Source organism: Lynx canadensis, chromosome D3 (assembly GCF_007474595.2).
Source record: "Lynx canadensis isolate LIC74 chromosome D3, mLynCan4.pri.v2, whole genome shotgun sequence".
In the NCBI taxonomy this organism is placed as follows: Eukaryota; Metazoa; Chordata; class Mammalia; order Carnivora; family Felidae; genus Lynx; species Lynx canadensis.
In genome coordinates this window covers 63,511,107-63,525,897 of record NC_044314.2, presented here as the reverse complement: position 1 = coordinate 63,525,897, position 14,791 = coordinate 63,511,107, and the positions used below count along the sequence as shown (strand labels likewise).

The 14,791-nt window shown below is 39.2% G+C and overlaps 1 protein-coding gene across 1 annotated transcript; it reads left to right on the top strand.

The window, feature by feature from the left end:
* The first annotated feature begins 3,864 nt into the window (after positions 1-3,864).
* MC2R (melanocortin 2 receptor) lies at positions 3,865-4,755 on the top strand. Its single transcript, XM_030292468.1, has one exon. It carries the CDS (start codon positions 3,865-3,867, stop codon positions 4,753-4,755), a length of 891 nt encoding a protein of 296 aa, XP_030148328.1.
* Positions 4,756-14,791: the final 10,036 nt, after the last annotated feature.

Genomic DNA, 14,791 nt, shown 5'->3' with positions numbered 1-14,791 from the left:
ACTGACACAGAAGCAGACACATAGATCAATGGAACACAGAACAGAGTCCAGAAATAAACACAAACTTACATGGTCAATTAATCTTTGACAAAGGAAGCAAGAATATATAATGGGAAAATTATAGTCTCTTTAATAAATGGTGTTAGGGGGGCGCCTGGGTGGCGCAGTCGGTTAAGCGTCCGACTTCAGCCAGGTCACGATCTCGCGGTCCGGGAGTTCGAGCCCTGCGTCAGGCTCTGGGCTGACGGCTCGGAGCCTGGAGCCTGTTTCCGATTCTGTGTCTCCCTCTCTCTCTGCCCCTCCCCCGTTCATGCTCTGTCTCTCTCTGTCCCAAAAATAAATAAACGTTGAAAAAAAAAATTAAAAATAAATAAATAAATAAATGGTGTTAGGAACACTCGACAGCTACATGTAAAAGAATGAAACTAGACCACTTTTTTATACCATTTACAAAAATAAAAAATAATTTAAAGACTTACGTGTAAAACTAGAAACCATAAAACTATCAGAAGAAAACATAGGCAGTGAGCTCTTGGATATTGGTCTGAACAATATTTTTTTGGATCTGTCTCCTCAGGTTAGGGCAAAAAAGCAACAATAAATAAATGGAACTACATCAAACTAAAAGGCTTTTGCACAGCAAGGGAAATCATCAACAAAATGAAAAGGCAACCTATTTGCAACCCATTTGCAAGATATTTGCAAATGATATAACCAATAAAGCATTAGTATCCAAAATGCATAAAGAATTCACATAACTCAATATGAAAAAGCAAACAATCCAATTAAAAAGTAGGCACAAGACCTGAATAGACATTTTTCCAAAGAAGACATACAGGTGGTCAACAGACACATGAAAAGGTGTTCAACATCACTAATCATCAGAAAAATGCAAATCAAAACCACAATGAAATATCATCTCACATCTCACAGTATGGCCGTGTCAAAAAGACAAGAAACAACAAATGTTAGCAAGGATGTGAAGAAAAAGGAACCCTCCTGAACTGTGGATGGGAATACAAAATGGTGCAGCCACTATGGAAAGCATTATGGAGTTTCCTCAAAAAATTAAAAATAGTATTACCATATGATCAAGCAATTCCACTCTCAGTATTTATATGAAGAAAATGAAAACAGTAATTTGAAAAGATTCATGCATCCCTACATTCATATGTTCATTGCAGCATTATTTACAATAGCCAAGATATGAAAGCAATCTAAGTGTCCATCAATAGATCAATGGATAAAAATGTGGTGCATGTGCACACACATGCACACACACAAACACACATGAATATTGCTCAGCCATAAAAAAGAATGAAATCTTGATATCTGTGACAAAATGGATGGAAATAGGGCATTATGCTAAACAAGACAAGAAAGACAAATACTGTATGATTTCACTTATATGTAGAATCTAAAAAACAGACAAAACAAAACAGGTACAGAGAATAATTTGGTGGTTGACAGAAGAGAAGAGGAAGATGGGTAAAATAGGCAAAAGAGACTAAAAGGTACGAACTTTCAATCATAAAATAAACAAAACATGAGGATATGACGTACAGCATAGGTAATATACTCAGTAATATGTAACAACCTTGTACAATAGCTAGATTTATTGTGGTAATTGCTCTGAATGTATCTAAATGTTGAATCACTATGTTGTACACCTGGGACTAATATAATATTGTATATCAACAACACTTTAACACACACACACACACACACACACACACACACACACCAAGTCTGATCACATTTAATTCACTCAAGTAGAAGACAGGAATCTCTTTCCAGACAGCATCTCCATAGGTGGTTCATGCTGGACAGTCTTGAGCCCTGTATTATTTGGTTCTCCAGAGAACCAGAACCAACAGAAGATGATAGATAGGTAGATGATAGAGATAGATAGATGATAGATAGATAGATAGATAGATAGATAGATAATAGATAATAATGATGATGATGATAGATAGATAGCTAGATAGATAATAGGTAGATGATAGAGAGATAGATAGATAGACAATAGGTAGATGATAGATGATAGATAGATAGATAGATAGATAGATATGAAGGGATCAGTTATAAGAAACAGGCTGACACTATTATCAATGCTGAGAAGTTTCAAGATCTTCAGTCCACACGCTGAAAGCCCAGGAGAGCCAATGGTATAGTTCCATCAGGAAGGCTGCAGCCTCAAGACCCAAGAGCTGATGTTCCTGTTTGTGTCCAGAGGTGGGAAAAGACCAACGCCCATCTCAGCAGCAGGTAGAAGGAGCTCCCCCTCACTCATTGGAGGCTTTTTATTCTACTCAGCCCTTCAACAGATTGAATTAGGCCTGGTGGAGAAGGCAACTTGCTTTAATCAATATACTGATTGAAGTGTTAATCTCACCCCAAAACACCTTCACAGACACACCAAGAATAATGTTTGACCTAATATAGGGCCCAGTCAAGTTGACACATAAAATTAACCATTATTCACCCCATCCTCCTGAACACGTGTGGACACTTGAGTGCACACTGACAACTTACAGACTTCCCTGGACCTAAGTAGGTGGAACTAGAGTGACTAATCATGTTGGTTTGCCTGGGGCTAAGGGAGAAGCCTGATACTTGCCTCTCAACCCTAGGCAAACAGAGACAAATTGATCAGCCTAGGCAGAACCCTATCAGTTGCTACCAACTGCCACTCCACATCTTTCTTAACATTGACTTACCTAATTCATAAACTTCCACCTTAATACATGACCTATGACTTCAGTCCGTTGTAAGGAAATTAATTCCTTTCCAGGAGAAATCTTACTGTAATATAGTAATGTGTGCCTTGCAGACTTTTGATCAAATGCTACACTCCTAGATTTACTTTCCCCAGGACAACCTTACAATATGGCAGGTGGCTTCCCACACACTCAAGTGAAGGGGAATTAAGCTCCACTTCTTGAGGGGAAAAGTATAAAGAATCTGTGACTTTTAAAACCATCATCTTGGCGAAGGCAAATTTTATACATTTCATAAAACTACCTGTGTCCAACTATCTGAAAACTAAATCAGTAAAAATTCCACAAGCTCTCACCAGAAGCAGACTTCTCAAAATCATTCAACTATCATCTATCTACTCAGCCCTTTCTAATTAAGGGAAATTGAACCCTTCTGTCATAATTCAATTCCAACACCTTGAAAATATTGGGAGTCTCTAGAACTACCACTCCTGTGAGTTCTACCTTTGAAACGGAAGTAATAACACATTTTCATAGTCAGTTTTGGGGATGACACATCAATACTCTTGCCATTACCCCATAGGTTGTAGGGTCAGTCAGTGACCCAGAAAGACAAACAGTGGAATAGAAAGAACCTAAACATCTCATTAATTCATTGAATCCAGCCACTACCTCCAAATCAAAGAAGGGTAGTTATGTGCTTTCCTGTTTCTACACATGGCTTTCATTTTTTTTACTTATTTTCTTATTTTAATTTTTCTCACACACAATTGGATTCATGATAAAGGTGGGGAATGGAAAGGACAGATGACAAAGGATGATTATTTTTATCTCTGGGCTTAAAATTCCACTAAAGATTTTTTTCATAGAGAAGTTAATATGAGGGTCCAGTAAATTGCTTTTTTTTTAAATTACTACACCATCGTATTTCGTTGAAGCAATAGAGCTTTATGAAAGAAAATGTGACTTAGTTTTTACTTTGTAGAGTATTTTGCAACTAATGTTGCTGTATATTCTTTAGGTGGTCAGGTGGTTTTACCTTGTACCTCCAACAAGTACTCCAAAGAAGAAAAGATTCTGAAGAATCAATCACGTTTTCTGTCTGGTCCAAGTAACACCCCTGTCTTAACCACTAGCAGGAGAAATGAAGCATATTATCAATCTATATGAAAACATCAATGACACAAGAAATAATTCAGACTGCCCTCATGTGGTTTTGCCAGAAGAGATATTTTTCACAATATCCATCATCGGAGTTTTGGAAAATCTGATGGTCCTTCTGGCTGTGATGAAGAATAAGAATCTTCAGTCACCCATGTACTTTTTCATTTGCAGCTTGGCCATTTCTGATATGTTGGGCAGCCTATATAAGATCCTGGAAAATATCCTGATCATGTTCAGAAACATGGGTTATCTCAAGCCTCGTGGTAATTTTGAAACCACAGCAGATGACATCATCGACTCCCTGTTCATCCTCTCCCTCCTTGGCTCCATTTTCAGCCTGTCTGTGATAGCTGTTGACCGCTACCTCACAATCTTCCATGCTCTACAGTACCACAGCATTGTGACCATGCGCCGTGCCATTGTCGTCCTGATGGTCATCTGGGTGAGCTGCACAGGCAGCGCCATTACCATGGTGATCTTCTCCCATCACATCCCCACAGTGATCACCTTCACATCGCTATTTCCTCTGATGTTGGTCTTTATCCTGTGCCTCTATGTGCACATGTTTTTGCTTGCTCGGTCCCATGCCAGGAAGATCTTGACCCTTCCCAGAGCCAACATGAAAGGGGCCATCACACTGACCATCCTACTTGGGGTCTTCATCTTCTGTTGGGCCCCCTTTGTCCTTCACATCCTGTTAATGACGTTTTGCCCAAATAACCCTTACTGTGCCTGCTACATGTCCCTCTTCCAGGTGAATGGCATGTTGATCATGTGCAATGCAGTCATTGACCCCTTTATATATGCCTTCCGGAGCCAAGAGCTCAGGGATGCATTTAAAAAGATGATCCTCTGTAGCAAGTACTGGTAGAATTATTAGTCCCTGATTTTAGAAGCCATGGAGATAATATTGTCAAGGGACAGAATATCATGACATACCAACAAATGCTAATGCTTTCCAACTGTCCTTTCCTTCCCTAATGTGCATGAGGATTATCCCACAGACTAGTGTTTGTAATAGCTTAACCCTATGTGAAGTCTTGTAAGTACAACTTTTATAACTAAGGAGATAAAATAATATATTAAAAAGAGGTACAGAATACAAAGCACAGACAGTAGTACAAATTTGAGAGCTTTGCACTAAGGCAAAAACTTGTTCTTCTATAGCTATCTATCAAGTCTGTTTCTGGGGTGGCCTTTCTGGCCTGGAGACTGTTGTAATCAATTTCTAGAAGTTAAAGTACAAGGACAAATACTCAGGGCACAAGCTGCAATATCCTTGTAAGTCAAAGATGCCAATAAATTACTGCAGTTGAATTTGCCTATCATGCACTACCACACAGAATCCCTGCTCTCCCTTTCTCCCTCCCTCCCTCCCTCCCTCCCTCCCTCCCTCCCTCCCTCCTGCCTGCTTACTGTATGCCATCTCAAATTTTTTGGAAGCAAGCATGGTATAAATTATAAATGTCAAATAAGCAACTTTGAGTCTTCAATAATAAAGGAACCTTCTCTGTTAGTCTTCTTTACTCATGTAGTATACCACTGTACCACTGGCCTTAAAGTCCTTTCCTCATTAAAACTCCTCATGCTTTAGAAGCATGAATTTCAGAGGAAGAAATAAAAATTTAATCCACTTGTTTCCTATATGGAAACAAAGGCCAGAAGAAAATTGTGACTATTTGAAGAAAGTATAACCAGTCTTTGTGTATTTGTTGGAACATTAGGGGTAAAGGAAAAGAGACCCCAAGCCCCAATATATATTTTGGAGTGTGTGTGTGTGTGTGTGTGTGTGTGTGCATGTGTGGGTGTTCACTATTCTTTGGAACTATGGGGGAAACAAAAAACAAAACACCACTTCAAGAACAGCCCTATTATTGAGACCCAAGCCAGAGACTGATGAAAAACATTTTACCTCCTGCCACAGATAAGTCTAAGAGGCAGATCCAGTCACTGGAAAACTTCATCCTACCATCAGCCACAGGAAAGATGCTAGATATTGAAAAGTGGCACCCCAGTGACAATATAGAAAAAAATTGGTAAGTTCATCCATTTTTAATAGTTAAAGATAAAGCTTAAAAAAGAAGCAAATTCTGACCATAATTCCTCACTAAGTTGGAGAGTAACTTAAAGGGATGAATGATGAGAGGAAATAAGTAAGGTCTTTAATCCACAGAGCAGGGCTGCTTGGAACACAATGAGAGTGGTTGTGTCTTCTGGAAGAGGAAATACTTGACCCTCAAGGGAATTTTCCTTGAGCTGTCAAGAGAAGAAGCCAGCCACAAACAGGACTGCTGGTCTGGTAGTGGGTTTGACATCAGATGGGGGTAAGCACATGAACTTAAGAAGCAAAGCAGGAAGTACGTAAAGGGAAGATGGCAGCTGGCACGGTGTACATCACAGATTGAAGATGGAACCCAAAGTATGTCTTGCCTTCTGTGTTCTGTGTTCCTTCCTTGGTTACATCTCACCAAATGTACAATATTATTCTAATGGATGCTAACCTGGATTTAAGTTTTTAAGTACATGTAAGTTATTTTTCATAAAATCTAAAGCACAGCTTATAAATGATTTTTAAATGTTATTTCCACTGAAGAATAATGTATAAACATCCTTTCTGTGATTAAATTGAGTATTCTCAATAAAATGTAACTTTCTTTGATGCTGTGCTATTCTATGATGCTGTAGCGGTGAGTAGTGTAACTTAACACCTGTCATAAAAGGTCCCAAACTGCCATGCTTGTTGAAATCTGCATTTGTTTCCATCCCCTCATCACTCCCAAGCTGTCAGTTGTCACATCTGTTGTCAGAGGAAATCACCTAGAAATTCCACCTCTCACTGCCTTTCATTTGTTGCATTTAATCTGAGAAACAAAATCAAGAAGGTTATTCTAATAGTGTATAAAACAAAAATAAAGACTGAGTGCCAAGTCAAAGATATTTCCAATTCTAGGTCCTTAGCTATATTAAAATCAGTTCAAAGTCTTTAATACTAATAATTACTGAAAAAAGTGTGGTTCCCTACCTGTACCTTCATATGTAATTCAAACAAAAGCAGTATTAAGCCTCACACATCTGAGTTAAGGAAGATCAACAAGGCTCAGATTTTTCCCATGATGATCACTTCAATTTTTTTATCAAAATAACACATTTTAAAACTGTTTTCCTGATGCCATAAGCATGTGTACAGTTTTATTGATAATCTAGCCTTGGACCAGACAGCTAAGATTAGATAAAGGATGAAGTACTATAGCAGACTTGATGTCCTCTTTTTTTTCATCTCTTTGCCTTTCTTTTTGTTGTTCATGTTATTTTTATTTTTTAGGTTTTTTATATAGAAGTATAATTTACATAAAATGTTATATTATTTTCAGGTGTACAATATAGTGATTTGACAATTCTCTACATTTTTCAGCACTCACTAAGATAAATGTGGTCATCATATGTCACCATACAACCTTACTACAATATTATTGACTCTATCCCCTATGGTATACTTTTCATCTCTGTGACTTATATTTATTTTAAAACTGGAAGTTTGGACTTCTTAAGCTATTTTATCTATTTTGTCCATTCACCCTCCCACCTCTCCTCTGACAACCACCAGTTTGTTCTCTGTATTTAAGAGTCTGTTTAGTTTTTTGTTTATTTGTTCATTTGTTTTCTTGTTTTAGATTCCACAATAAGTGAAATCATATGGTATTTGTCTTTCTTTTTCTGACTTGTTTCACTTACTCTCTAAGTTCCTATAGTACTTTTGAGCCCTCTCTAGTTGTTGGAGAAGTGGATAAAGTACACCAAAGATGGCTGATTGAACTAAAACAAACTCTGGTGTCTAGCTTAGAGACCCCTCCTCCAGTTTCTTCTTCCTTTGTTTGTTGTGTGTGCAAAAACCCCCACAGATATGGAGGCTGTCAGCTATAAGTTACCCTCCCCACTTACAGTCCGGGCTCAGACTTTGGAGAAACAGTCTCCTCTGAGCCCACCGGTGTTAAATAAATCTACAATCCACCAAGATCTCCGAGTGCCACTTGGTTTTTCCACCAGCATTCCAGCCTGGTTCCATAACATAGTAAAAAAGGAGGGAAATTTCCTCTTCCTCTCCCTCACTTTCCCATTACTATGTTATGGTCTGAATGTTTGTTTTCCCTCAAAATTCAGAGTTGAAACCTAAACCCCAAAGGTGGTGGTATTTGGATGTGGGGCCTTTGGAAAGTGATTAGGTCATGAAGGTAAAGCCTTCATGAATGGGATTAGTGTCCTTATAAAAGAGACCCCAGAGAGATCCTTCATCCTTTCTACCACATGAGAACACAGCAAGAGAAGTCATCAGCTGTGAACCAGTCTGACCATGCTGGCATCCTGATCTTAGACTTCCAGCCTCCAGAACTGTGAGGAATAAACTTCTGTTGTTCATAAGCTACACAACCTATGACATTTTGTTATAGCAGCCTGCAAAGACTAAGACACCCATTTAGTCATGGACAGATATAAGTAGGTAGTTCAATAAACACCCCATTCTTTCATCCACACATTTACTGGACTGAGGATGGAAAGGGACTGAGAGCAGCCAAAGAGCACCCCCAGATCATCTGTTTAAGAGCTGTCAAATCAATAAATCATGAACAATTGTCAGAGTTGATGTTTCCTGGGCAGTGTGGAGATCTAGGAATTAAAAGCAGTGACAACAGTACCTATGTACTACTGAACAATTACAATAAACCAGGTCTTATTCTAAAAGCTTTGCATGCCTTAGTCCTCACAACAATCCTAAGAATAGGTACTATTATACCTTCACTTTCTTCTTCTTCTTCTTCTTCTTCTTCTTCTTCTTCTTCTTCTTTCTAGTGAATAAGCTGAGGTTCTGAGATATTAAGTACCTTCTGATTCAGCAGACTCTGAAGTAATCTTCATGATCCTTGCCTCCTGGTGTGTCACATCATATAACCCCTGTCCCTTGAGTATAGCTGGGACTGTGATTCGCTTCTAACTCATAGAATGTGGCAAATGTGATGGGACATCACTCTCATGATTATATTACATTATATAAAACATCATCTTGCTACAGACATTTGGAAAACCTCAGGTAGTAAGGAATTACAGGCAGTCTCTGGGAGCTGGGCAAAAAACCAGAAGTTCTGAGTCCTGAATGCTGCTGACAGCCACATGAGTCTGGAACCAGCCCTTCAGCATCAGATGAGAATGCAGCACAGCTCAGGCCTTGGTTTTAGCCTTGTGAGATACTGAGCAGAGGTTCCAGCCAAGCCATGTACAGTTTTATGAGGCATGGAAACTGGGAGATAACAAATGTGTGTTGTTTTAAACTAATTTTGTGGCAATTTGTTATGCAGCTATGGAAAATGAATATACTTACCCAAATCAAAACAGTGCATGGCAAAGTCAAAAGTCAACTTCCAGGCTGCCACCTACCCCAGAGCTCTGTAATTATGATGCCTCACACACAAACAAATGGCCATATCATGGCATAGTGACTGTTCACTTTGTCTCATTCTACACCAAGACAGGCAAGGTGGGAGCACCTGAGCCTACTGCTCCACCTCACTGGGCACTTAAACACTAAAGTGAGGATGTCACTCAGAAAGAAGGACCCCATTGTTCCCACCCACCTCCAGAGATACTGGCTCAGGGATTTTGCCTGAGGGGAGAAGTAGGCTCCAAAACAAATAGCTCCTAATATCTTTTCAAAGTAGCAGACTTCATTTTCAATAGTGTGGATAAGTTCCCGTACTCTTGAAAACAGTAGAGGTTTGGCAAAAAGCAATTGTGAGAACAATAGATACATTGAAGGTATAGGTGAGTATATATGCTGGGAAGTTTGCTGAAAGAAGTGGGGCAGCAGTGAGAGCCCTCTTAGGGTCAGAACAAATCTCAATCACTGACCTTGAGAACTTTCCCTATAAGCGATCCCAAATTTAGTTAGATTAGTTTTTGGAGCAATTTATGCCACAGGACATTGTGGAAAACAACAGAGTCAGCAATTAGTGGTGATTATCAGCTGGATATGGCCAGGGAAAGAGCCATCAAATAGCCCTGTCCAAACCATCATCATTCCAAGGCAAACCCAAAACTATATCTCCTGAGGGTGATGAGGGAGCATACGGCAAGCTGACACCCCACAAATTCCCCCTTGGGTGGGATATGTATGATATTCCTAAGGCACTCCAGACTGTCCAAGAACAAAGGAAAGAGAAAAACAAATGGTTAACCTATAGAGATAACAGTCATGCAGGAAATGAGTCTTCATCCCTTTGCAACTATGTTAATGATTTATAAGAAAAAAGGCAATCTCCAGAAAACTATAGATTCAGTTTCCTGGAGCCCTAATATCACCCCCCTCCTCCATAGTGATGTGGGGGACAAAGGCAAGAAGAAAATGTAAATAAAATTAAATTTCTTTATAAACTGCAGCACATTGACAAATACGTGAAGCAGGCAGAGTTGACATTTCTCCAGAACTCCCTACTGTCTTAATGTTAATGCTTTGCTAGAGGGAAAACCAACCTTAGCTTGACAATAACAAGGCCTCCAGTATCTTATGAGTCCTCTTTAGAATATGAAAGTTCTTTTGGAAACTTCCCTATTGCCTTTACCTCCTGTAACTCCATATTCTATAATCAGTCATTCCTCACAACCTCAGTGTAGCGCTTTCTATCTACAGGTCCTGTCCTGATGCTTTAATAAAAACACCTTTTTGCACCAATGACATCTCAAGAATTCTTTTTTGGTCATCAGTTCTGGACTCTCACCACCACTCCAAAACCGCATCAAGGGGAATGTCAGAGGCATAATACTGCATCATACTGCAGGGTGAAATAATTCAGCCAGTCACTAAACAAATAAATAGGCAACTAAAAATAGCAAGCCCTAGAAGGGGAAAAGGGAACCAGGACCCAGAGTTGTTACATTATATTACCTAAAATGCCCAGTTCCCAGTAAAAAATTACAAGACATGCAAAAAACACAGGAAAGTATGATCCATATGCCAGGGGGAGAAAAGCTGGCAATAGAAACTGCCTGTGAGAGCAACCAGATGTCTAACAAAGATGCCAAAGTAGTTACTATAAACATGTTCAAAAAATTAAAGAAAACTATGTTTAAAGAAGAGAAAGTATGATGGCAATGTCACTTCAAAAACAGACTATCAATAAAAAGATATAAATTATTTTTAAATGCAAATTATAGAGATTAAAGTGCAACAACTGGACGATTTAAAGAGAATGCAGAAGTGAGACCACAGAAATAATGGAGTAGTGAGCTCCAAGATTTGGTCTTTTCACTGAAGCAAAAACTGACTACATAAAATTTTCTGAACTCTAGAATCTAACCAAACACAGCAACCAAGAAAGTGTTTAATAAAGAAAGAAGCAACTAAATTTCTGTAAGAAAACATATGGCATCTTTTTTTCAGTTTTATTGACATTTGGTTGATGTGCAACACTGTATAAGTTCAAGAGGTACAACAGAATGATTTGACATATATATTGTAACATGGTCACCACAATAAGTTTTGTTAACAACCATCACCTCGTATAATTACAAAAAAAAAATTGCTTTCCTTGTAATGAGAACTTTTAGGACTTACTCTTTTACTCTTTTAGTAACTTTCAAATATACTATATAGCAGTGATGTGGTTTGAAGTGTTGAAGTTCAGAGCCGACAGCTAAGAAAGAGTTCTTGAGACATCTTTGGTGCAAAAAGTTGATTTTATTAAAGCATGGGGACAGGACCCCATGATGCACTGGGGTTGTGAGGAGTGACTGATTATAAAAGATTTTCTATCCTATGTAGTGGAGGGTGATGTTAGGGCTTCAGGAAATTGAGTCTACAGGTTTCTGGAAATTTTGCTATTCATAAAATTGCTTTTTTCCTTATAAATCATTAACACAGTTGTAAATTGATGGAGACTCATATCCTGCATGACTGTGATCTGTATCAGTTAACCATTTGTTTTTCCTTTTTCTTTGTTCTTGGACAGCCAGAAGTACCTGAGGAATGTCACACATATCCCATCTGGGGTTACAGGTGAGGGTTGTTAGCTTGTGCTTTGTCCTCAGCTTGCCTTTGTTTCCCACATCAGCAGTGTTAACTATAGTCATCATGTTGTACATTGCATCCCAGTAATTATTTATCTCATAACTGGAATTTTCCACCTTTTGACCACCTTCATCCAATTCTACCTCCCCATGGTGGCATTTTTATTACTTGCCTATCATCCCCAAACTTCCAACTTGCTAGTGACCATGGAAATGAAGACCCACATTCCTTGTGTGGCTTGCTGCTGCTGGAGGGAAATGTGGACTTTGTTCTCAAAAATTAAGGCTGTGTGTTTTGCAGTGTCTGGTAGTTTCTCAAGGGACCAGTACAGAAGCTAACTTTTTACCTGCTTTGAGTTAGAGCAAGGTCCTAGAAAATACCCAGTGAAAGCATACACTATCCATAACCACCAGGGAAGAGATGAAGGACAGGGCAAAGAGCAAACATGGCTCTTGGAAATAGTAATATCACAAAAAAGACTTTGCCTGGCAGTACCCAAACTTCCAGCCTCCAGGTTTACATGACATGAGATTAGGGTTGAAGTTCAAGTCAGGTATTTGTAACTGTATGTTTTGGTACTCACTACTAGCAAAATCTAACACCTACTTAAAAATTATTAATATAACTCTTAATTACTGAGCTTAAGTTGGCTCATTTCCTCTTAGCAATAACTTTTTAGTGCCTAATGGCTTAATAAATATCCAAATTTATCTGTGAGCAGGAGTAATAGATGAAGTTTAGGAGAAAGTGTCCCAGGCAAAAAAAAAAAAAAAAAAAAAATCACATGCAGAGGTCTAAAGGCAACCCCACATCGACACAGGAGAAGTCTCCACAGAGAGGAGGACACCCTCCACCCAGGAGGACAGAAGTACTAGCACATCTGCTGAGTTTTCTATTACATCTAAAGAGCTATGCTTTACTGATGTAAAATAGGATTCATAATAAGATTTGTACATAGCAAATACATACTCAAAATGTACGACTGGCAAAAACATACAGAACAGTATTTTATTGACAAGGGTTCGTGATTAAAAGAATTTGGACACTAGAAGAAAGAGTACAGAGGTGGAGGCAAAGTACAGCAGGCAAAAGACAGAGTAATAACCAACAGCCTTCCAACCATTTTAAAGTTGTGTTTTATCTAAAGGGTAATTGGATGTAACTGAAGACATTTTAACCAGGGAGTGAGTGGCATGACAAAAGTTTTCATTTTAGAAACATCTCCGGCACTTGTGTGGATCATGAATTAAACAACTCAAAGCAGGGATCATCTAGATACTGTTTTTGTTCTTTGGGCAAGAGATGATGGTGGTCTGGATCACTAATGGAGAGTAGGAGGTGCAGGAATTCAGTCTTGAGGTAGATTGGACAGACATGCCCAAAGCTTAGATGTGGAAAGGGGTATAAAGGAACTTGAGATGGCTCTGGGTCTGATTGGGCTGTAGAGAGGGCATTACAGACAGAGATGGAGAATGGAAGACGAGAAGTGTGTTGTGAGGTGCCCAGGAAACAGCATAGATTTGAATTAGGGAGTTGGCATTTTGAGTGAGGAGCACAGGGAGGCCTAAGCAAGATTAACTTGGGAGTCAATAGCAGACTAGGTGATAATGGAAGCCATGTGAGTGAATGGCACATTGAGGGGGAAGTATACAGAGAGCCATGTGTGGGAACCAAACTTGGAAAACTGCTAGATCCAGGGAAAGGCTTCCAAAGCTGCCTGTGTTTAGGGCTGCTGATGAGGCTTCTGTCTCTGCCGAGTGAGCAGATTCCCTCTCCTGGGATCTGCCTCTTACTTCTTATGCTCAGAGTCTCACAAGATTGGTTGTGCAAACTGTTCTTTCATGTCCTCTCCATGAGAACCCACCACCAGCGCTGGAGAGGATGGCTGGTGTCATTCCATTTCCTTTGCTCACCTCAATTTCCTCTTTTAGATTCCTATGGGGAAAAAAAAATTCCTCCTTCTCTTTTAAACCAAAAGAGAAGCCCTTAAGAATATAAAGTAATGAAAATGCCATATTCTCAGGAATCCCCTGACCCACCTACCCCATAGAAGGCCCAATTATGGGTTCAGCTCTGATATGCTGCTTTCTGCATATTAAATATTCCTTGGTAAGAAATACAGCACACTACACTGCTTCATCACTGCCACCTCATAACCTCATGAGGCACAGGAGCACTGAGTACCATTTTCTTCCATGACAACAACAACACAACAAATTAAACCTTTTCCATTTTATAGGATACATTGCGGTGCAGTAGGAAATACACTTTGGCTGAAGCAGGAGATCTATATTCTTGCCCTATAACTATAACTTATAGTAAGTTAGCAACTACATACCTTTTGGTAATTCCTTCATTTTACCTGCACTTGCTGTAATGAGAGAGTTTATGAGGCCAGTTAATGAGAGTTTATGAGGTTTTTCAAAATTCAGGTGGAGTTCTGCAAGCCCTCAGGGACCAGGGAGTGACAAGGCTCTGAGCAGGAGGGACCCGGACTCATCATCCCTGCTATTCAGAATGGTATGAGATACCTCTAGTTCTTGAGGTCTTGATTAATCTTTTCCTAATGTTCTTAGCTATAATTACCATGATTTTTATTATGAGATATTGAGAAAGAGAGAAGTCCAATACATCTTGACAGTGACATTAGAAGCCAGCAGACAGAAAAATCAAAGTTTCCCAAGTGCAGTTAGGCTTTAGTACCATTTACCCCTTATATTTTGCTCCTTTGCTGAACTCAGAGTCTACATACACAGACAGGTAACAGGGATATTTTAATGGCTCTTGGAAATGGTAATATCACAAGAAAGACTTTGCCTGACAGTTCCCAATCCTCCAGTATCAAGTTAACATG